This window comes from Sarcophilus harrisii, chromosome 1 (genome assembly GCF_902635505.1).
Source record: "Sarcophilus harrisii chromosome 1, mSarHar1.11, whole genome shotgun sequence".
Classification (NCBI taxonomy): Eukaryota; Metazoa; Chordata; class Mammalia; order Dasyuromorphia; family Dasyuridae; genus Sarcophilus; species Sarcophilus harrisii.
Genome location: NC_045426.1, coordinates 652,830,812 through 652,855,597, shown reverse-complemented (window position 1 = coordinate 652,855,597; position 24,786 = coordinate 652,830,812). Strand labels below are relative to the sequence as shown.

The 24,786-nt window shown below is 36.4% G+C and overlaps 2 protein-coding genes across 15 annotated transcripts in view; one reads left to right on the top strand and one right to left on the bottom strand.

The window, feature by feature from the left end:
• SAFB2 (scaffold attachment factor B2) overlaps positions 1–19,365 on the bottom strand; it is a 36,903-nt gene extending 17,538 nt beyond the window's left edge. For 2 of the 5 annotated variants that reach the window (XR_002769428.2, XM_023496715.2), the window contains exons 1-12: positions 19,058–19,365; positions 18,229–18,316; positions 11,371–11,435; positions 11,077–11,283; positions 9,797–9,859; positions 7,793–7,820; positions 6,334–6,841; positions 5,845–5,894; positions 5,126–5,226; positions 2,047–2,196; positions 1,852–1,961; positions 39–154 (exon numbers count right to left, since the gene is read on the bottom strand). Coding sequence is in view for 4 of the 5 variants with exons in the window: in XM_023496715.2 (XP_023352483.2) it covers positions 39–154; positions 1,852–1,961; positions 2,047–2,196; positions 5,126–5,226; positions 5,845–5,894; positions 6,334–6,841; positions 7,793–7,820; positions 9,797–9,859; positions 11,077–11,283; positions 11,371–11,435; positions 18,229–18,316; positions 19,058–19,363 (1,792 nt within the window). In the remaining variant the exon portion in view is untranslated. Of the gene's footprint in view, positions 1–38; positions 155–1,851; positions 1,962–2,046; positions 2,197–5,125; positions 5,227–5,844; positions 5,895–6,333; positions 6,842–7,792; positions 7,821–9,796; positions 9,860–11,076; positions 11,284–11,370; positions 11,436–18,228; positions 18,317–18,487; positions 18,987–19,057 lie in introns of those variants that run through there. The other 3 variants (XM_023496716.2, XM_031947788.1, XM_031947790.1) reach the window with 3 other exon arrangements.
• Positions 19,366–19,682: 317 nt separating this feature from the next.
• Positions 19,683–24,786, top strand: part of LOC100925494 (scaffold attachment factor B1) — a 48,760-nt gene continuing 43,656 nt past the window's right edge. For 5 of the 10 annotated variants that reach the window (XR_004231213.1, XR_004231212.1, XM_031947795.1 and 2 more), the window contains exons 1-2: positions 19,690–19,996; positions 23,608–23,695. Coding sequence is in view for 8 of the 10 variants with exons in the window: in XM_031947795.1 (XP_031803655.1) it covers positions 19,811–19,996; positions 23,608–23,695 (274 nt within the window). In the remaining 2 variants the exon portion in view is untranslated. Of the gene's footprint in view, positions 19,997–23,607; positions 23,696–24,786 lie in introns of those variants that run through there. The other 5 variants (XM_031947796.1, XM_031947793.1, XM_031947792.1 and 2 more) reach the window with 3 other exon arrangements.

The following is a 24,786-nucleotide window of genomic DNA, read 5'->3' as shown; positions in this document are numbered from 1 at the left end:
ACTAAGTTCCTTATAATTAACCCCAAGACATGGTTTACCTGACTTGGTGGCTCTAGAACGATCTGCTGACCCAGATTTCAGTTCGTCATAGTCTTTTTCATCTTTCCTATCTTCAGACCTTTTATCATCTCTTTTCTCACTCTTAATCACAGTTCTATTTAAATTAAAAAAAAAAAAAAAAAAAAGAGCAAGAAGACTCAAGTACCTGAAAAATAAGCACTACATTTTTCAAGAATGGAATTCTCATTAAAATGGATCTTAACACATCACACCCTTCCCTCCTCCTAAACTCCAATGTTTCCTATCATATTTGGGATCAAATATAAACTCCTTTGTCATTTAAAGCCCTTCCTAACCTGCTCCCACCATTTCAGTCTTCACTTACCCCTCCAATGGATTATTCAATCCAATGACATTGGCCTCCTGGCAGTTCCTTGAAGATGATACTCTATCTCCCAACTCTTAAGTATTTTCCCTTTTTCATACCTAGAATACTCCCCCCCCCCCCCCCCCCCCACTCTGGTTCCTTCCTTCTTTAAATCTCAGAGGGGGAAAAAAAAAGTGACATTTTATTATTACTGCTCTTATACTTGCTTACTTCCCTAATGAAATCTTTCAAAATTCAGTTCAAATTTCATGTCTTCCACCAAGTCTTTCTACTATGCTTTCCTTAATGACTACCATATTCTCACTGTACCATGTATTCTGGCATTTATATTTGTTGGTCAGGTTTCAGTGTTTTTTTTTTTGGTTTTTTTGTTTTTAGCTATTTAATAGATGGTTTCTGAAATAGATGGATCTAAAAAAGATCCTAAGTTCCCTGAGAATACTCTTCAGACCATCACCATTCGAAGGAACTTTCCATATCAAATTATTCAAACACCTCTTTTGACCTGGCTCCTATATTCTACCATCTTGATTCTAGTCGATACTCTCTACAAAATCTTATGTGGGGAAAAAATGCTTATGAAATAATAGGTTTCATTCCAAGTATAAAAAGCCAATTCAGCTGACTATCTGTAATTCACTGTTCTACAAGTAGCAATTTGATCAAAATGATGAAAACTTGCAGTTTCATATTTAATGCTCAAGGTCTATCAGTAATAAAGCACACATAAGACTATTCTACTTCATAAGATTTCTTGTAAGAGCAAAAATATGAAAACAAAGCAACTATAAATGTTTCAGGAGTCTAACAATTATTATTCAAGAGGTTCACAGAGTTTAAGTAAAACTAGATAATGGCAAACAAATCATTGTTGCCAGCATGTGGAAAATAGGAAGCATGCACTGTGCTTATCTTACAAAGACACTATGGTGTATGGAGATACAGGCACTTCCTGTATAATTTTAATGATTTTAGTTAATGATTAAATACTAAAACAATTTAATAATTTCATGATCTTAAAAAAAAAAAAAAAATCTGTCTTTTCAAGAAAGAATACAGAGGCAAGTTACAACATAAATACTAACTATACCAAACATGTGAAAGGGAAATGTGCTCCTGAGAACCAACAAAAGTACTATAGAAAAAGAATTCAGTTGGTTAATCAGAATCTTCAATCATCTACTTGGTTGATATTGGGTCACCTCACCTCTTTGGGTCTCAGCTGCCTCATTTATAATGAGGAGCTTGGACTACATGATCATTAGCCATAATGATTCTATGATATCTAAGTACAAAGCTCATAAGAAAACATACTTCCCAGTAATTCCCTTCACTGGAATTGCTGCTGATGATATAGTTTCCATACTGCTATGGAACATCTGTACAGGATCCTTTTCCAAGTTGTCCTCCCTAATCTATAACCCAGAAGGGACCAAAGAACAACATTTTTAAAACTCCTTTACCTTTCAGGCCGGGAATCAGTGGAATGATGTCTTTCCCCGCTGCCTGATTTTTCCTTTTTAATTTCACAGTCTTTGCGGTCAGGTTTCTTTCCAGCAGGTTCATTTTTGGCCTAAAATTAATTTGGCCAGAAATGATGAACAGGGAAGATCTTTCATTTATATAATATGTAGTAGCACATAACTACCACCACTTACTTTTTCTACTGAGATCATTCTTCCATGTAATTCTGTTCGGTGAAGGTGGTTAATACATTTTGTGGCTTCATCAGATGTAGACATTGTAACAAAACCATAACACCGTGCCCCTGGACTCCGGGCATTAGTTACCACTTTGGCTCCAACAACCTTTAGGAAATAATTTTATTTTATTTTATAAATTTTGGTACAAAAGTAACCTGACAAATTATTTAAACCGACAATAAGCCAATATCCAAAAGTTGTTGTCATTATTATACTTGTCACTGCTATAGGAATTACGCCTTAAAACCTATTAGGTTCCTTACAACCAATAAACTGAATAAAACGATAGGCAGAGATTAAGAGTCTCTGTTCATGTCCTTCACATGGGAAAAAACCAAGCTTCTAATGCAAGTAATTAGTGTCACATAGAGACACTAATCTTTTAGTGTCACTTAAAGACATTTTGGTGACTCAGTCAGAATCCCTTCCAATCTGTCCATTTTCTTTCCTCCATTTCAATGTTCCTATGGAATCATGTTCATCCCTGCTCCCCCTCAACCTGTTCATTACTTATATCATAAGCTAAGCTACAAAGGCCCTCAAATTTATATAAGCGTCTCTTAGACAGAGACCCTTAAAAATGAGGCAAAATGCACAAAAAACACAGCAGTACTAGAACACGACAGCATATCAACAAATCTCTAGTTACAACTCAGGGAGGTAGCTTTGCCAACAATTTTAAGTATGCCATTGGACAAGTCCTTATACTTTTCTTGGCAATAGTTTCCTCATTTGCAAAATAAAAGGTTTGGCCCAAATGATCTAGTTTCTTTTACTTTTAACATTTTAGGACTGAGACTATTGCTATTTCCCCTACCAGATGCTTCAAATTATATAAAGATAGGAAGGAGTACCAATTAGTATTCAGGGAGCTACACTGCCAGGACATGTGAACTTAAGTTAATTACCACTTAAAATCCAAAATTTGTTTTATGTGGATGTTGCTTCCTTTGCTTATGACAAGTTAGAACCAAATGAAAACAAGTAGCTACTATTTTAAAAATCTCAAGAACTAATCCTCTTATTGATTGGAACTAGACCTATATTGATTAATATAGGGAACTCTTAAATGTAGAAACTACATTTACCAATACAGGTTGCCTACGACACCTGTAAAGTTCAGCACTATGAAGCCAGGGAAGAGGCTTTCAGTTGTCTTCCTAGTTCAAAAATCAGCTCTGTGGTCACTACATTACACTGCTTTCTCAATAAAGCACTTAAATTTAGCAACAGCAAAACTACAATTGCCGGACTTATACATATAATGTATTACGTATAATTATAATGTATAACAAGATTATAAATCGGACCCAATTCTTTTAAAATTGGCTAAGGAAACAATCTGAAGAACCCAGTTAAAAAAAAAAATCTTAGCAAGTAGCAATGTTTATAATCTTTACTGTCTTGATGAGTAGGCTTATGGTAGGGTTATGGCTTCTTCCTTACCTGAGGCAAAATTCTGTTTCTGCATGCTATAGAAAGGAATATAAAATTTGGCATAATAGAAGAATTATACAAGGAGATTTTGATCTATATGCTCTTAACTACCCTGGGAGATAGATAGTGTTATTACTTCATTTTACAGATAAAAAACTAAGGCAAACAGAGATGAAGTGACTTGCCAAGGACTACACAGTTTGGAAGAATATGAAGTTACATTTGAACTTAGTCTTCCTGACTACAAGTCCAATATTCTATCTAATGCACCTCTAATTATATGTACACCATCAGGCTGTCCCCCCTACCAGGAATGCTTTCTTCACCACACATAAATAACTACTAAAATTCATATAATGTTTTAAGATTTGAAAAACACTTTGTGTGTTATTATCCAGATTATTATTACATTTTATATTGACCTCCTATTATTCCCATTTTATAAAAGAGGAAACCGAAACTTGGATTAAATAACACACCAAGAATCATATAGCTAGTAAATTCTTGTCCAGATTTGAATTCTGATCTCGTAACTCCAAATCCAGTATTCTATCTATTTTAGCACTTGCCCCTCTGCTTCTCCGAATTCTTGATAACCTTCAAATCTAAGTTCAAGTATTACCTCCTACCTAAGACCTTTTCTGGTGCCCTCCTCCTTATCCTCAAATGACTTAATATATGTTTTGTGTTGATCTTTATACATAATATTTTTTTCCCAAAAGAGGTTTCTTCAAGTTAAGAACTCTTAAAATCTTTGTTGCAAGGAGACATTTGACCTAGCTCTTAGGAATCAATTTCCTTTATCTATAAAATAAGGGAGTAAAATGAGATACCTTCTAAGGTCCTTTGTAGCTCTAATCTCACACAAATTTGCAAAAGCAGTACCATGGAAACCCTGGTACACCATATCACCTTTAAATGATGAAAAACATAGAGCACAGTTCAACAACCCATCTACTTATATAAATGTTCCAACTAGCTCCCTTGAATACACACAAAATAAATAGGATCCATCTGCACAAGAATTTCTATTCTTGCAATCAGGAATTCAGCAATTCAATGATTAATTAGCTCTGATAGGCTACGACCTACTAATAAATTCCACTAACATGTCAGTGTTTGTGACTGGACTCTTCTGAAGAGGATGCATAATCTTCATGGGAAAATACTTGAAATCTATTAAAAGTATCATGCATTGCCCATAATCCAGTTTTCATCAAGAAACAAAGATTTACATGTTAACTCGATGACGGAAAAGTCAACTGAAGAGAACCAGGCTCAATGTAGAGCACACCACGAAAGAGATCAAAAGGCTAATAGAAGTTGACTAATGGTTTGCCGCTCAGGAGTGATTAACTACAGGTGTAGATGGAAGCAGAACATTTTCAGATAGACCAATAGTTGTTTTGCTTGACTTTTTGTTTTAAACTAAACGTCTATTTAGGGATAGGAAGAGAGTCATTCCCTGGGAAGGGATGGTAAAGTGAACAAAAAATCTATTCAGTGTTCTAGGAAATATCTTTGCCATCTCAGATTAAAATTGTTCACTTTAAATCTAGCTACAACTAGGGGCACAACAGGCAATGCAGGACCTTACCTTTCCATATTTGCTGAAAAGGTTCTTCAAGTCTGTGGCTCTAGTAGTTGAAGAAAGTCCACTAACCCACAAATTCCTCCCAGAACTGCTACTAACACGACCTAAAAAAAAAAAAAAGAAACTTTACCAGAAACAGTTTTTAGGGGAAAAAAGACAAACTATTTAAACATAATTTCAAGTCTCCAAATTCAAGTTCATTAGTTAATTTCCAATTTTTTTCAGGAATATCAAATTAAAAAAAATCTTTGTGGTAGCAATAAATTACTTTGGGCATAAATCTCACAAGAACATAAAACATCATTAAAACATCAAACTCCAATAACAAGATACAAGTGAAGATCCTAAACAAATAGTTTCTATTACTCAAATAATCTATGATTGGAAATTTTACTTTATCAAAATTTTTGCTGTTGAGTTAGCCAGTTAGGAAAAAAATTGACCAGGATGCTATAACATGATCTTTTATCATTTCACTGGGAGATGACAACCCACATTCAAAAACTAATTCTATTTCCCAAATATTCAAAAGCTAACTATATTCATAATAAAACTGCCTTACAGTCCTACTGATATTTAAAAGCTAATTTCAAAATAGTCTATGTCTTAGAATCACATCTTTAAAAAGTTCACAGAATAATACAAATTTAAGGAATAACTCTCTCCCTCCACGAGAGGGAAAATATATAATCAATTTATCTATCCCATAAGGAAAACCATACCTTTGTCATCCTTTAAGGTTGGCTTTATATCTGTGTCGTCCTCAACAGAGCTAGAGACAAAAGTTAATGTTACTCAAGCAGGAAAAAGCATTAGGAAAACTAACTCAAAAAAAAAAAAAAAAAGTATGGCATGTGCTACAACTTAATACCTACCAGAAAATTAGGTCTGAAATAAAAATTTAAAAGACAGCTTTGCAAACTTGTACTGGAAATCTGACAAAAAGTAGTAAGTCAGATTCCTAAAGTCAATTCTCTTTAGCTGAAGATAACAATTAAGAACAATTTAAAAACACAACCATGTTAGGTTGGGAAAAGGAAAGAAATCAAATCACCCATTAAAAAATACACAAAGGGAAATAAAACAATCTTTAGAAGTAAACTACAATTTCATCAGTCTGGCTGGCCAATTGAAGAAAACAGCTTATGTGTGTCATTAAATGACCAATGAAAAAAAGATAGCATCTGGTCTAAAACTGAGAAAAAACAAACCTCATTTTCTGATCACCGCCCTCATTGGTAGAGGACTCTTTAGTAGCAGGTGAATCTTCATTATAACCTTCATCTTCACTTTTCTTAACGTCTTCTTTGCTTTCTTTGGTTTCGGGGCTTGAGACTTTCTCTGGTGTTTCCTGGGCTTCCTCGCTAGAAGCTTCTGCATTTTCTGATGCTTTGCTACTCTGATCATTTAGGTTCTCTACCACTACAGTGTCAGAGTCCATATTCTCTTCATCTACTTTCTGCTCGCTTTTCTCCCTTTTCACTAGATCTAAGTGCTTTTCTGCCTTCTTGGCAATTGCTTGTGTTGACTCGTTGTCCAAATCTAATGCATCCTCCTCTGGATGAGCAGTGACAAAATTGTCCTCTTCCTCTGCAAGCTTTTTGCTTGGCCCCACGCTACTTGCATCCTGTGAAAATGGCTGCTCCAGGTCGGAACCTTCTTCTTTTAGTGGGTCAGACTTACAAGTTTCCCCCAAAATGTCGAGTATTTTCTCATTTTCTATGGATTTAACAGGAATAGAATGGCACAAGGTTTAATTACCAGGGAAATAAAGCAATCACAAATGCGGAACTGGCACGGCTGCCACACTAACACGAAGAGAACTGCTAGCTACACAGAGATTGGAAAACCCTGATGTACACAAACTTATACTGTTTAAAACTACCTACATTCCAACAGTCTAGTATATTAAGCCTCAAAAACTATAGGGAAGATAAAAGGACCCCACAGATTTAACCCCCAAAACCCTTCTGGCTGTATCTTGGGATTCTTCTTTACGTTGTTGTTCATGTCTCACTCTTCACACTTAGCTTCCAAAGTCCAAGGTCTTTAACTGAAAGTCACCATTCACTGACAGCTCAATTTCCAAATTTCTTTTGAATTCTTTTTAACAGAACAGTCCAACACGAAAACCAGAAACTCTTCCAACGATGCAGGAGTATTATTTGAAGTCCAGAAAGAGAACAATACGTTTGGAATTCTCATGTAGAAACTGTCTTTCCTCTTCTGGAATCCAGTTACTTCTTATGTTTTTAACTTCCCCTAAAAGTTTTACACTGCCTGAACTGCTTTAATCAAAATTACCAAATAAATATACTGAACAATATCACAAGATCTGTTTCATGTGTAGAAGCACAAAGAATGACTCAAGTAAATTATTTCAAGATCAGTTCAAAGAATGTGGTTAAGAGATGTAAATAACCATTTCATCTTAACAAATATTTTACCTCAACTAACCAGAACACAACTTCCACAGATCTGGTGATATGACTGGGTTTCCAATCTCTGATCCTTGTATGATCCGGATTGTCCACCATTAAAATAACATACAACAGTCATACTTCTTTAAAAAAAAATAATAATAATAATAATAAGCTTAGGAAAAAAAAAAAAAAAAGATTAGTGGGGAAATTGCCAAGCCATAACTATCATGTTTCTGTTTAACAGTACCTGGCTCCAAGGGTGGTTCTTCAGTATCCTATGAAGAAAAACAAAGCAAAGCACCATAACCAATCATTTTCCACAGTAAGCAGAGAAACATGTCACCTAACAATTTATGGGACGATGTCCCTAGAAAATAAATCATTTCACTTAAAAAATAATTTCAAGTTAGCTTTTAAGCCATTTTAAATTTGTCAATTCTGTTTTCCTTGATACAAATTCATTTAACTATTCATTAGAACCAATTGCTACAGAACTATGATGTCCCATGTTTTCTGAGTATATACTTCAATTAGTAAAACACTATAAAGCAGATACCCACAATATCCAAAGACAACACATAAACAGTGATTGTCCCATCTAAAACAAAAATTTGAGAGTGTGGGTAGGGGAGGAAAGATAAAACTTCCCAAGGGAAAAACTGCAGGGTAATGAGACAGGAAGAGTGAGAATTTCTCTAATAGTATCTGTGCAGGTACTGCTATGGATGCTTTAGTATCATTAGATTTTTAACTGACTTAAAGGGTTAAAGGGAGAGGAGAGCTGAGTGCTTTAAAAAGTAGGAAGAGAACAGAATGTTAGAGAAGATTTTTAGGTATGGATTGTATGGAAACCCTATGATTGGTTATTATAAGAAGAATGATATTTGAACCAACTTCCCACCCTCCAGAGAGCTATTTGGGGTCATGTCTCAATCCTCATTTTTGAGACAAAAGACAGATTATTAAAGCCTCTCTTTCTGAACTCACTCAATTTTGTCTCTATGCAGATCTGCTTTTGCCCAGTTCAAGCAGAAAACTATTAGTCTGTGAAGCTGCCAAAGAAATCATTTGGAACAATGGATTTAAGTCAAATCATTCATTTAAAAATTATCTTAAAACTGTACAGAATTATCAGTAAAATACAAGTTTCTATCAATGCAAAACTATAATCTTGGACAAAAGAAGGCTATGCCAAATGGTGCTCAAACTCAGGCAGATTCTATCAGGCTGGAAAATGTTCCAATATTAAGCCTGATGGTAGATTTTATATACTTTGTCTGAGGACTAGCCTAGCTAAATTACAAGATGCTCAGCATCAGAAAGCTGGCTACTAAGTGATTACTGCTTCTAGTCATACCAATCAATGAAGACTATCCATGCCTTAGTGGATTTGCAACCATGGAAGGTATACCCAATATTGATGAAACAAATCTTGAAAAAAAAAAAAAAACTTGCATATTTCTGTTATTATTTGTATGATTTTCAATTTGAGGTTTTCACATCTGACTAATTCCACACACTTTTCATTTGACCTAGTTTAACAAATTGTACAATAGAGGTCAATTTCCTAATGCACCATTACTAATTTTATCAGTTTTCACTTGTATTAAAAATACTAGATTTGAAATTGAGAATTGAGTCCTACAATCTACCATTTAGGATTTGAGTGACCTTAGGCAAAAATCATTAAACTTTTCTGGACTTTAGTATCTTTATATCTAAAAAAAGGGAATTAGATTTTCTAAGATCCCTCTAACTCCAAAGCTTTTGATTAATATCTTGGCTCTGAATTGACACCCTCCACCACCACCACCACTCCATACATTCACTAGAGTTGTTCCTATAATAATAGTATGATGATCTGGTCTGAGATCATTCTCCTGTTCCTATAACTATCCTATCTCAACTTATCATGAGGTGATAAGGTCCTGCAACAATGTGGTAGCAATGAGAAGAGAAAGGTACAGGTACAAGAAACATTTTGAGGCTAAATGGACAGGACGTGTGTGTGTGTGTGTGTGTGTGTGTGTAACACACACACACACACACACACACACACCCCAGAACAAGAAGGCTGGGGTTAAAAATTCTGGTTCTGTTACTTATCCTACATGTGTAGTCTTAGGTTACAATTAATTTTTCTGGGCTTCAGTTCCCTAATCTCTAAAAAGAAGGGGATAGATTAGATAATCTGAGGTCCTTTCCAGTTCTAAATCTAGATACTAAGATCCTAAAAACTAAGATAATTTACCTGTATTACAGTGAAGTCTGATGATGAAGCATCCAAACTATTTCCAACTCTTTCTCCAGTCACCTGAAAAGTAAACAAAAGATTACTTCACAGAGACAAAAAGAATCATACCTTTGCCATCAGATGTTAGAATAAAACAATATTCTAAGAGGAAAATGCCTACCAGTCTGATCATTTTCTAGCCATCATATTTAACCCATTTAGGCCACGTTCCAGTAGATTTAAGTCAAAGCACAAAAGAAAAATTACATTACTTTCTACTTCTATTTTTTTCTATTTTAATATAGCAAATTAAAATGTAACTTAGCTATTAGAAACTTTTAAGACTCAGGACTTAATGCACTAAATATATCTTCTGAGGTTTCTTCTACTTCTAAATCTAAGATTATCTAAGTCTAGGAAAAATTGTTAAGAAAAATTCCAACAATTTCAGTTTGCAGTGGGGGACGGGAGAGAAGGGAAAAAGGAAAAGAGACCTGAGACATTATTTCATCAATGTGAAAGCTCTATACCACTGGAAGACTAAATGATCTTCTCATGGTCACACAACTAATCCCTGTTATATAACAGTTCTCTTTTCTAAGCTTTCTGAAATGTTTACTGAAGTTACAAGGAAAGAAAATAGATGCTGTAAACACAGAAATGCTCATACAAGTCTGCAAAAAAGAAACAACAAAGACCTATTACACAATTCCAATTGTGCTCATTTATTCTCAGCTGAAAGAATGCTAAGAATTACACTTTTTTCCCCAATTCTGAAGTGTTTAAGTTCAGTCCTGTAATTCAAATTCACTATGAATCTTACAAAAATGTCAATTCTAGTACAAAATGTCCACACCAAGACAACCAGATGGTCCTATGGCTGCCAAAAAAAAAAAAAAAAAAAAAAAAAAAGAGAGATTCTTGTTGAAGTGATAACTGATTAGTCCTCTGACAATTTTTACCATGATGCAGATAATGTATTAAGTACCTGAAAGAAATAAACCCATCTCCCTGCCAGTAATGCAACATTTGATAAAAGATCAAAAACTTATAATAGAAACTAAATTTAAGCTATCCTTTATAACTGATAAGTTCTACATAAGTGTTAAATGGACATAATTAGTCTCATATCCCATAAATTTTTAGACCCCAAATTAAGGCTTTATTGACAATAACAGTATCTATTTGATTTAAAATATTTCGATTCCACATGTGTAGGAGATGCTACAGCAATGCTTGTACTCTTTGAATTTTAAAAATGTTTTGGTACATTTCTGAGATGTTTCCAAGTTACCTACAGTATGTTCTGTAAGCTGATCTGGAAGTTGTTTCAATTCTGCATCAGCATTTTCTTTACTATCAGACAAGGAGTCAAGAATATTATCAGCACTGTAGTCTTCACCACAGTCAGCAGCACTGCCATTATCTATTTCAGTCTCATCTAACACACTAATATCCATCATGTCTATATCCTGCAAGTTATCCAAACTTGTTTCATTGTCCTCCTGCAAAAACAAAAAAAGTATATATAATAGCTACTTGGACTGAAATGGAGCATTAGTATATTGCACTACCAAAATGAATCCACTTACCTGTCCATCTCCAGAATCTTCCTCTAGTCCATTATCTTCAGCACCCTCTTCCTCTGGCTTACGCCCTAACAACAGTATAATTGTAAAATATCATACATTCTTATAGAAATTCTCTTCTTATATCTAATTCATCTTTGTAAAAACTGCAAGAGACTTAACTGCTCAACTTCTTCCAGTATAATTCAAACTAAGTTAGTATGAATTTTATGAACTATCCAATTTCTTTTTGCTGTGCTGTAGTAGTTTAACATTAATTATCACTAGAACATCAGCTAAAAGGCTTGCAATCTCAAACTGTGTGAGGGTTTTAAAAAACAAAAAATAGCTCTACCCTTTAATCAGATCATAATACTTGCTGATACCTGATGTATCATAAAATATGGATCTTGAAATCTCAAATTCACTCTGACACTTTAGGCATCAAATTTACTGCATCTATGAAAAATACAACATTTAAAGACAGTCTTCACCTAATCATTCACTCACAAAAGGGCAGATTCCAGGAGTAAGACAGAATAATTGGCAGAGGAAGGGGAGGGAAGGAGAGAAGGGATGGAAGAAGGGAGAAGAGAAGGGCAGGATGAGACACACAACTAAATGTACCAACAAAAATGTGACCAAAATCAATAATTATATAAACATAAGCAATTTTCCTCCAAAATTATCACCAAGGTACTGTACAGCTGCCTTTGTTATTTAAAGGAAAAATAGAACACTTATGAAGGGGGAGGGAAGGGAGTATGCAGGGCAAAAAGATTTAAAAAAAAAAAAAAAAAAAAAAAAAGGAAGAGGCATTTCTTCCTGCTCTCCAAATATGATTAGAAACTGAGTTACAATTGCAATACTTTAAAGAAAGGCAGTTGATTCAGTTGTTGGCAAGGGTACAATTATGTCTTCGAGAAGACAATATAATTTCTTAACAGAATAATGAAGGCATCATGCTAAATTTTAAAAGAATTGGTTCTAATCAAAAACACATTTAAGATATCCAGAACCATCACACCATAATGCTTCAAAAATAATTTTTATTTTTCTAAGAATATTGTGAATATTTTAAGAAAAAAGTTAAACTCTAAGAAGTTTTGAATCATTCAAAATTTTAATTTGGAGTCACCTCTAGGCAGTAACTTGAAAAACTTAGCTAAGTTTTGTTGTACTCCAAATTCTAACTTTAAATGCTCATGTATTTGACTTGAATGTTGAATTTTAGTCAACTACATGAGAAATCACAAATCATATTGAAAAACTCTCATATCTACTTTCAGAGCTGCACAATAACAAAATTTCTGATGAAGTAGATTAACAACTGATCATAAGCATTATTTATATTTCCCATGGGCAGATAAAATTAGCATTCTGAAACCAATCAGTATTCCCTATTTCATTATAAATGAAATAAAGATATGGATTTTTAATAGTGTCAATGAATCATAACAAGCATTTGTTAAGATGTTTATGACACTGCCCTTAAGGAGAAGCAAGATAGAAGCATATACAAAATATAATATTGTGTTTGAGGGAAAATAAGGAAAGACTTCCTGTAAAAGGTGATGTACAAGCTAAATTCTGAAGAAAATTATAGATTCTAAGAAGTAATGCACTTCAGAAATGAGAGACAATCATTCCAAAGATGAGTCTTGTGTGAGAAACACTAAAACAAAGAAAAACCCTAGTTTGTGAAGCAGAATGATATACAATGTTGGAAAGATAGGTTGGAATTGGATTCTAAAGGGCTTTAAATACCAAACAGGCCTTTATATTCCTTCTGAATTTACTAAGTAGTGAGGAGATGGAGTCATAATATGCTTTAGGAAAATCACTTTGACAACTATTAGAATACATTAGAAACCAACTGAGCCATTGAACTAAGGTGGGTACTTGTATGAAAAGGGGATGGGAGGAAAAAGGAGAGAATGGAAGGAAAGGAAGAACCATTTATTAGCACATATATGTGCCAGGCACTATGCTAAATGCTTTACAAATATTATCTCTTTTGATCTTTACAACCACCCCAGGGGGTAGGTTAAATTATTATCCCCATTTTACAGATGAGAAAACTAGGCAGACAGATATCATAACTTATCCAGGATCACACAGCTAGGAAGTTCCTGAGACTAAATTTGAACTCAGGCCTTCCTGACTCCAAACCCAGTGATCCACTGAGGGAATACAGGAGAAGTATAGAATTAATCATGAAATTATTGATTATGTGGGATAAGAGAACAAGGGTACACAAGACTAAACCTGAATGATTAGAAAAATCATGGTACCCACAAATAAAATAGAAACATTAGAAAGTTTTTGAGGGAAAAATAAGTTGCTTTAGACATGCTTGGTTTGAGATGCCTATGAAGATATTTAAATTTATTATGACTAAATTTTTTTTTTAAATCACTGCTAATTTTAGACCTTATAAACTATTAGAATTTTAGTTTTTTTAGGAAATATATCCAAATTTACAAGAATTTTAATGTACTTTAATAGTTCAACTTCCAAAGACAGCTGTAGAGTTATAAAAAAACAAATAAATAAAACTCATCTAGGTAAAAATTTGGAATAGTGCCAGCAATAATTTTCTACTCTGACTTTCTAAGCAATGTCCTCCACTGCTTGTAGTAGAGTCACACTTTATTAACAATAGCTGCTTTTTAAAATTTCTTCCCAAGAAAATGAACAACTCAGTGCTTCTATTGTTTTGCATACAGAAATCTAAATGCTTTAGTCTTTCTAAATTTTATCAAAGTGATAGTTTAAAAGCACACACTAAAGTCCTGTCTTATTTTTAAATTCCTTAGTGCAAAACATGTATAACAAAAGGAATCTTTTATTTTCAGAATGATGTCATCATAATTTTTTATACCATAATTTAGGTGAATGGGCTAATAGGGTTCAGTTGACTGCCCTGGATATGACCTCTCAACAGCAGCGCCACCTCAACTGCAAGCAGTGACTCAAAGGAAAAGATGGATTTTCCACAAAGACTACATGAATACCTAGAAGAAATGAAGCAAGAGATAAAAAAAAAACAAAAAAAAAAAAAAAAACAAAAAAAAGGAAATAAAAGCTCAGGAGCAAAAAATAAGGAGAATAAATAGTTCAGAAGATAGTGGTAAATCTTACCCAAGAAACAGAATCCCTGAAAACTAGAATAGACCAAACAGAAATCAATGACTGTGTGAGACAGCAAAAAAACATTAGAACAAAATCTAAAGTTTGGGGGAGATGATAGGGAAGAGGAAGTAAGCTATCTAATATCATACACAACCAACCTGGAAAACAGGTCAAAGAGGTATTAATTTAAGAATCACAGGACTCCCTAAAAACCATTTTTAAAAAAAAAGCCTCAACACCACAGTTCAAGAAATCATAAATGGAAACTGCCCAGATCTATTAGAACCAGAAACCAAAATGAATAAACAATCCAAAATTGAAAAGTCCCAGGAATATCAGACAAAATTATGAATCCCCACATCAAATAAAAAATTACTACAAGTATCCTGAAAGAAGCAATTCAAATGCCAAGAAACCAGTCAGGATCGCACAAGATCTGGTAGCCTCTACTATATATGAGAAATCTTAGACAATTCCAAAAGGCAAATGATACACTTACAAACAAAAATAACTTACCCTGTTATTAGGCCGAACATAATCTATAAAGGAGAAAAAAATGGACTATAGGGGATTTCAAGCTTTTCTGATAGAAAGACCAGAGGTAAGAAATTACTTTGAAATAAAAATACACAAAAAAAAACCTTGTCCATACAATCTAAATTAAATTACTTTCTCAATGCCAAACCAAACTATCAAAAGATTTTATAGAATGAGAAAAAAAAAAACAACAAAATTCATCTGGAGGCTCAATAGATCAAGAATCTCAAGCGAAATTTTTTTTTTAAGTGAAAAGGCTCGGAGCCTATTAGTACCAAATTCTCAAACTTATAAAAAAATCAGTAATCACCAAAACAAAGTAATACTAATTTTAAAACAGAGATTGATCAGTAAAACACATAAAGTACACAATATGCCAGAGTAGTCTACCTTAATAGCCTCAGGGTAAATAAACTCAAAGACTCCTGGTACTGGTGTTTAAGGTCTATTTGACAAAAAATGTGAAAACTGGAAAGCAGTCTAACAGAAATTAGGTTTAGACAAGTATTTTAAATCATATATCAAAATAAGCTCACACTGGAAACACAACTTAGCTATAAAAGGTGACATTATAAATAAATTAGAAGAAGGAAAAAAATTACCTGTCAGATCTATGGTCAAAGGACAAAGAATCACTTAAGATAAAATAGACATTTTGATTACATTAAAGGTTTGTACGAACAAATTCAATGCAATTAAGATTGGAAAAGGAAACAATTAACTGGGGAGGAAAAAATCCTTGCAACAAATTTTATTCTAATAAAGGCCTCATTTATAAAATATATAAGAAAATGATTCAAATCTATATGAGTAAGACTTGTCAATTGATAATGGCCAAAAGATAATAGGCAACTCTTAAGTTTCCTATTGCCATGAGAAAATGTTACATTTCATTAATGATTAGAGAAATGCAAATTAAAGCAACAAGACACCATGCTCACATCAATCAAAATTAGTAAAGTGGACAAAAAAGTTAACTGACAAATATTAGGGGGAAAACAGAAACACTAACATCAATGGAATAGCAAATTAGCTATGCATGAAAGCAATTTGAAATTATGCAAAAATTTATTAAATTGTGATATATATCCTCTAAAGATACCAAACAAAAAGGATATTATGCACAAAAATATTTATAGTAGCATTTTTTTTGTTGTAGGAAATATGTCTATGATACCAATCAGAATAACTAATACAATAATTGTAACATTGTAAAGACAATAACTTTGAAAGATTCAAGAACTCTATCAATGAGGATCCGCAATTCTAAAAAACTGGATGACTGATGTCACCTACCTCCTAAAAAAGAGGTGAAGGATTCAGGGTACAATAGTTCTTGAACACAGCCAATGAAGTAATGCTTTCCCTGATTATTCATATATGTTACGAATGTTTTTCTTATTTTTTCCAGTAAACGAGGGGAAATAGAGAAAAAATAATGCTTGATAACTGAAATACAAAATTTGCTTTGGAGAATAGATTTTCTTAGTACATTTTCTTCTGAAGAGTTTTAGGAGGATAAAAGGTATAAGAAATACCGCAATGTAGAAAGAAGGGGATGAGACTTGTATTTTCATAGTTGTTATGCATGAATAGAGCTGGAGAAAGCAGTAGAGGGAAGAGTTATCTGATGTAGCGCATTCACATAAAATAAAGTTGGGCTGACTATACAAACATCATTTGGTGCAGAAATACATCAAATTCAACAGAGAAACAATTAGGAATGAGGGTAGGGAGAGATTAAGAGGGAAGATAAAAGTACCAAGAGATGAACACCCACACAAAAAACAAACATCTAGACAATGAAGTGTTGAGGGAGAGAAAGAGTAGATTAAAAGGAAGGGGGGGGGGGGGGGGGGGGGGAACTACAATCTAAAAGGATACCCATCAATGGCAGAACAAATTATGGTATGTGAATGTAATCAAATAGTGTAAAAAATGACAAAAAAAGATGACTGCAGAAAATCCTGGGGATAGAATAAACTGATCAGAACAATTCATACAAGGACAACAATACTCTAAAAGAAAACAACTTTGGCCCTAGTATTGACTAGAGTTCTTGTCTTTCAATCAGTTTTCCACTGTACATATGGAGTAGTATTTTTAACCTACCTCCTAACCATCTTCCAAGCTGAGTGACTTAAAGTGTAGGAGATATATCATTTAGGAGGTTGGCTACTACGTTCATCATTTGCTTAACTATGCTTATTTGTTACAAAGGTGTTTTCCCCCTCCTTTTTAATTGGTGATAAAGGAGTTGAGAAGATAGATTGTTAGAATGTTTAAAAAAAAAAAAAAAAAAGGAATATGGCAACTGAAACAATTTTAAAAGTAAGGGCAGGAACAGAAAAATGTTTAGAAGGAAACACAAAGAATAATTTTGCAAAATAAGTTATTTTAGATTTTTTAAAAAGTAGTTTAGAGATCCTTTTATGTTCTTCCATGTATGTAGAAATCTTTAATATTAAATAAAAAATATTAATATATACCAAAGGAAAAAAACAGTATCACCTGAGCTAAAAATGTTACTATCTGAAGTCATAACAACAGTATATATTTGCAAAATATCTCTGACAGAAAAATTAAAGCTGCACACAATGGACTTGAGTGCCCATATCAAAATAATCACAATATGTTAGCAGGCTTTAGCCCATCAGTCATAAAGTGGATCAAAATTTGGGAAAGAAAAGGAATATGAACAGTATTTTTTGAAGATCCAAAGTCTTTGACAAGTGTTTCAATTAATTCACATAAAGTGCTAGTCAATTAGCTAAAATTTGTTTCTTCCTATTAGTGTAGCTTGTCCTCTGAGCTTCCTCATTTGAAAATTAGGCAATAAATTTCCACCCTCCCCAACTATCTCAAAAATATGGTCAAGATCAAATGAGATAACAGAACTCAAAGTATTTAATGTTTAATTGAAATCCACATGGAAGAAAAAATGGTTATTGCTATTTATTTTCAAGAATATAATTATTAAAGAAAGCTGGTTTAAATTAAGTACACTGATAAAGCTAAAAGCTTGTGGGCACTTGAAAGCACCTGTGAGGCTCTCTGCCTAGTTCAACTACACGCTACACACTAAGCTCACTTTTTAAAAACAGAAAATCACAACTACCCTAATGTGGGAAAAGAAATACAGAAGACAGAAAAGGTATTCTCTGCCTTCTTCAGTCCTCCAAAACCTCTATCTTGAGCTTACACACATACCTTTGATATACCTCTTTGGAATCTTCTTGCTGGTAGCTTCTGATGCAATCGCAATTTCATCAGGATCGCCCCCTTCTTCCTCAATTGCCTATCAAGATATCAGTTTTATAAGAGCTTATTAGCTACATGACGTTATGCATTTTATTAGCAATAAACTTTCGCTCTAATAAGCATTCAGTGCCTGACTCCCGCTCTACTGCAAGAAGCCCCAGCAGTCAGCCGGGAAAACTTCACTATCATAGGCCAAAATGGCTTATACCTGTTTAAGGTGATGACGTACGTTTCTCAACCAACGCTGGACCTAAGCCCTGGCCGCTCATTTGTAAGCACTGCACACAATCAGTGTGGCTTTTTTTTAAGTTCACCAGAAACCAACAGGTTGTTTGAACTTTGTACCGAAATGAGAAAGACGATGATCCGAGTAAAAAGCCAAAGGGCTGTATTTCTGCGCAGCATAACCACCGTCCACGCCGGTCTGAGGATGGACAGTGGCCAGAGTCTCAGAACATGTAGTCCTTTCTCCCGACATCTCTCCCTCCCACTCCAAGATGAATTTTCCGGCTTATCGGCTCCCCGGGAGCCCAGCTCCGCGGCAGCGCGCCCGCTCCCGAAGTTGTTCTTTTGGCCGGGTGGGGTGAACAAGTTGACAACGGGCGCGAGCCGCGGAGCCGGGGGCGCAGCGACTCTCTAGTCTTCCCCAGAAGCGCGCCCCTCTCACCCCAGCCGCAAATACGCGTGCGCGGCCGAGAGATCACGCACCGGTCTCATCATCTTCTCCACCCGCCCCCTTCAGACAGCGCCGGGCCCCGGATGTGCCCCGGTCCCTCACCTTCCTGAGTCGGTCCATCAGGACGCTCTTATTGCCGCCAGTATCCAGGTTCCGCTTCTTCAGCTCGGCCCGGAGGTCAATCACCCGCAGATCGCTTAGCCGCCGGGTCCCGGTCTCCGAAGAGGCGGAGCCGAGACCCGCCGAGCCAGATCCCGAATCGCCTGCTCCTGACAGAGCCTCTGCCATCCTGGGTGCCCTGTCTTCGCTACCCACTTCACACACAGCAGTCGCTGCGGCAGTTCCGAACACAAAATGGCGCCGTTTGCGAGGAAAACGCACTAGCCTGCCTCTTTTCCGGTTACGCATGCGCGTCAACCGAATCAACCTTTCCTCCCCCCCCCCCACCTCGGAAGGCGTTTGCTCATGCGTGCGGTAGGGCTGCACGCAACCACCCACGTGATACATAGACGTAGCCAGGTCCTCTCTCCCCCTCCCTCCCCCCGCACATACTTGTACTACGCATGTGCCTACTAGTTGAAGGCGGGACTTTGCTTGAGTTTTGGGCGCCTGCGCACCTAAGACAGTGAAGCTCCTTCCTTCCCTTCTTCCTGGTTTCAGAAGGGTCTGGCGCATGTGCCTCAAGGAGGAGGGGGGGAGCCTCTCGAAAAGAACCACCTTCTCGGCGCGCGCGCAGTGACGCCACGGGTGGGGGAAGCTGGTGCCGCTCCCTCGCAGGCGGCGCCATTTTGTGTTCCTATCTGTGGCAGTCGCACGAATCGTGCGAGTTGGGCAGCGGAGGTAGGACCCTTCGGGATGGCGGAGATTTTGTCAGGCGCAGGCGATTCCAGTTCTGTCACGGCAGGGCTCAGCTCCGCCTCCTCAGAGACCGGGACCCGGCGGCTAAGCGATCTGCGGGTGATTGACCTCCGGGCCGAGCTGAAGAAGCGGAACCTGGATAGCGGAGGCAACAAGAGCGTCCTGATGGACCGTCTCAAGAAGGTGGAGCTTCCTAGGGCCTAGTCGTGTGTGAGGGTCGGGAGAACGGATGGGGGAGGGGGGTTTGAGTGGCCCGGTCGCCATAGCCGCGCGCCTCGCCACGCACGCGCGCTGGGCGCTGGGCGGGCCCTGGAGCTCCCCCGCCATAGCGCCCTGCCCGCTGAGCTCCGCGCGACCCCCACTCCCCCGCCCGGCTCGAACGCTTCAGACTCGCGCCGAGCTCGGGGCGAAGAAGTGAGTGCCGGCTGAGGCCGGGATCCTGTAGGCCGGGGCTTCTTTAGTGTGGCTGGGCTCGGGAGAGGAATCTCGGAGGGTTGGAGGAACTGGGCTGTGGCGGGGGTGGTGATTAAGAACAGAAGGAGTTACTTGGATGTCAATATCGGATTCCAGGCGTAATTCCGGGTGCTATAAGGCGTTTCAAAACCACCTGGGGAGGAGTCCGTAGGTTTCGCCAGACCCCCCAGAATTAGGAATGATGCTAGATCTAAGAGGACATAGGACATAGATGCTGAAATGACGCTCCCCTTATTGAAGCTGTTATACTCGGTTTGGGACGGGGTGGCTTGGAGGCTGCTGTAGTGTCTATACTTGAGTGAATTAGCTTATTACTAAACTTAGTGCTGTGGGCGGTCTGATTGCGAAAATGGGCGGGGGAGGGAGAAAAACCGTCGGGTTCCTGGAGGCGGCAGGGCTTGTGGGTGGGTTTTTAAGGAGAGGGAGGACTTCCTAGGACTCGGAAACTACCTTGTGAGCCTAGATAGTGGCGGAGAACCGTAGAGATAACGTAGGCAGTGGAATGTTTGAGGGCAAGGGGCTGTTGTGATTTGGTCTTTGCATTCCTCGATCCTAGCAATGATAGTACTTGGTAGACATACTTAATAAAATGTTTGTTGAACTGAATCTCATTTTACAGGTGAGGAAATTGAGACCCAGAGAGGTAAAGTAGCTTCCTAAGTTCACACAGCTAGTAAGTAGACCTAAACCTTAGTCCTACCCTAGTGCCAAAATGTGTACTGTGCTGCTGGTCTCCAGAGGTTTGAGAACCCAATTTTTGTATACTTTGGACAAAGAAATCCAGTACGTCTGGAGCAGAGAAGTCATAGGAGGGAATAACTACATGAGGGAAGAGTGGAGCCAGATTGTGGAGGGATTTGATGCCAGAAAGAAGAATTTGAACATTATGAGTAAAATTAAAGGGTAATGAGAAGCCACTGCAGATATTGTAACAAAGAAGGGTGCTGAGATCTACCTACAGATTTCTCATGATTGTGGTAATAACACCTTCATATGGTTTCATGAGTTTTTCCTGCATTTTCTCCTGTCTTTCAAGCCATTTAATGAAAAGAAAGCAGTTTTGAGCTTGCCACTCAATTGAATTCCATAAGTGTTTGAATGCCCTCTAGGTAGTAGACACTGCTAGGCACTAGGAATACAAAACCAAAACAGTTCTTGCCTTCTATAAGCTTAAATTCTATTGGGAAAGTGGGATACAACCCCTACAAAAATAACTTAGAAAATATTTTTTTGCATGGCATCACTATTGGGGCTGGACTTTGAGAGTAGATGATTTCCTTATCTGTAGTTTTTAAATAAAATGGAGACATTTAACCTTGTTTTCTGTAGATAATAGTTTACTATAGGTGAGTATTAGTGGGGGGGGAAACTAGGAAAGTTGAAAAAGATAAAGAAGCATTAACTTGGAGGCATCCAATTCACTCTAGATCAAAGATTAAAGTTATGTGACAGCTCATTTCAAAAGTTTAAGAGCTCTAGTGCTTTTTACACATTAGACTACATCTTACAAACAAAACACGTAGTAGAATTTTTTGTAACTTTTTTTTTCCCCTTCAAAGCATATAATCTTATTTCACTTTTGGAATGGCTGCCAGAATAGGGTATAGATCTCCAGCTTTTGAGGTGGAGATGAAAATTCCACATCTTGGCTCAGGCAATACCTAGATTCTGCCCACTTTTCTGTTGTTCTTTCTGGTGTTTTATGTTTTGTTGTTGTTTGGGTTTGTTGGCTTGTTTGGGGGGGGGGGGGTGTTTTGTTTTGGTTTTTTAAGTTGGGCCTACTGGTCTGATTCCCTTGATTGCTTGGAGGAGGTATGGATATTTCTGACCTCTCCTCTCCTTCCCCCCTCCTCCCCCATCCCTCTATAGGATAAACTGAGCACAGGGGGAAAATGATTTTTTTTCGATTCATTTTGGTATATGAGCACTAAGCATGAGTTAGGCCCTGGGGATACAAAATCAAATGATAGCTGACATCCATGTAGTACTTCAAAGTTTGTAAAGTGCCTTCCTTACATACATTCTCCCTTTTGAAGCTCAAAACAATCCTCTAAAGCAAATAGTTGGCCTTGTTCTCATTTTGCCGATTAAATAAAATTTAAGTTATATTTCGAGCAAAAGTCAGAGGTAGGATTTAAACTTGGATGTCTCCTGACTCTTGATTTCAGTACTGTTCCCACTATACCATACTTCTTCTTCAAAACAAAAATCTCCATTGTGCAATTAAAATTCTAAATTGTGACACACTTGACAAACATTACCGAATCCAGAACTACAGGCAATAAACTATTTTTTTTTCCCTTTTATTAAGTTTTGAATGACTTGTAAATGACCTCGCTTTCATGGTAAATACTGTAAACCTCAGCAGTTTTACACACACACACACACGATATTGAAACTGGGTTTTGTTGTCATCAGTAAAATTTAGGTGACAAAATCAGGTTTCAGCTTCAGTCTAAACATTTCCCTTAATTTCCAGTTAATCACAGATTGTGAGAGTTGGAAGACATCTTGCCCAACTCATGATTATATATTATAATATACCTTACAATGTGGTTTACCTGATTTTAATAGAAGACTAGAGGGAAACAATGGCTTTTGTTTTATTTCTTTCAACAAGTGGGAACAGACCTAGCCTTAGAGTCAGGGAGGCTTATTCAAATCTGAATCCAGTCTTGACATTTTTGGATCCTGTCACTCAACTGTTTAGTGACTTAAGCAACTCTCTCCCTTGCAAAGACAGTGCTGACTGGATTGATAGAACACATTTGCTTATCTAGGAGTTCCCTACACCACTGAGTGTAGGTCTCATCCCTTTCAATATACCCATTGTGCCATTTTTATTTGAAGAATTTGGATTGATGGTTTCCTCTTCCACCTGATATATCCAAACGACCAGAAAGGGCTTTTTTCCCCCAAAAAGATTCTCATCTAGGAGGCAGGATAATCCAGAAATAAAAGTTTAAGAAGTTAAAGGTCAGTTCAGCTTCTCTTCATATCTTTAAATATCTCACTTCCTTTCTAACATAGAATAGGCACTAAATGTATTTTGGATACACAATAAATTGAATTTTAATAGTGCTTCATTGCATTTTTCATAGATACAGAGCTGAAAGGAATTTTAAGTGACATGTATATCCAGTTGCTCTGTTTTACAAGTTGAAAAAACATCCCAAAAAATCAAGTTTCTTTAAATGATTTTATACAGAAACGTTGACTATAAGCTAATGAAATTCCTTTTAAGAATTGTTTCTTTTAAAACAACTGTAAAGTTGGTGTGCTATCATGTTTAGTCAGTATTTCCTCTATATTTCTAATAGGCAATTGAAGATGAAGGGGGTAATCCTGATGAAATTGAAATCACTTCCGAAGGAAGCAAGAAAACAACTCCAAAGAGACCCAGCAAAGGTATTAAATAACTCATAAATTAAACTTACTCTGAGCTTAAGAATCAAATTCAAAATGTGGTTTACTATTACTTCTTTCTTCTTCTAATGTGTTTTACTTTTGAGTAAGAATTTTGCTTCTCTAATCAGAAAATTGATAGTAGGTCTAGAGTGAGACATTTTGAGTTTTACCACCTGCTTTAATGCATCTGGTTCCCCTGGTATCCAAGGTACTCAGAGGAGCATTAAAAACAAACAGATGTTAAGGATAATTCCCTATTGCATTCCTATTCTTCACTAGAACAGCTCCTGTGCCCTTAGGAATTTATATGACTCTTAGATTTAATTGGCTTAACAAAAAATTATTTCCCTAGTACATAATATAAGTAGGGTGCCTCAGTATAGTAGTGAATTGGCTCTATGTAAGGACATGGACCTGTTTGAGCTACAAGTATTTTTTTATTTCATTTTTTTTTGAGTACCAATTATACAATCTGTGCGGGGGGGGGGGGGGGGGGGGGGGGGGGGCAGGGGAGAGTAAGGGTTTTAGAAACCCTAACCTTTTCTTACCAATGCCTACAATCTCCTCAGGAAGGTAAGTTAAATAATTGAATCTCTTTCACAAATTTTTCTAATGTACTTTGGATCTACTTTATCCCCATCCTAAATCTTTTAAATTAGTTATATACACATTGCTTCTCCCTTAGCAAAACAAAGACAAAATTTTTTTAATCTTCTTATCTAATCCTTCTAGAAAACTACTGGGTGCATAGTGTCCATTTTCAATCTATACCAAGAAGTTAGTTACTTTTAGTGAACAAACCAACTTAATTTTTCTGTCTAAATCAAGAGCACAAACTACATTAATAAAATTCTGGGTTCTAGCCAGAACCCAGGCTAAAATTGCTAAATACCAATTTTAACTTGTGGGAAACCTTAATAATTCAGAGTGATTTCTAATTAGCAAACTATTGTTTCTGTGTGCAAAGTTGTATTTAGAGTGCTGCTAATTTAAATGTTCCCCTAAAATCTTTGTAAACTATTTAATAGTAAACCATTTTAAAATGGCATTTTCATCTTTCCATTTTAGTTTTGGAATAATCATGAATTTCA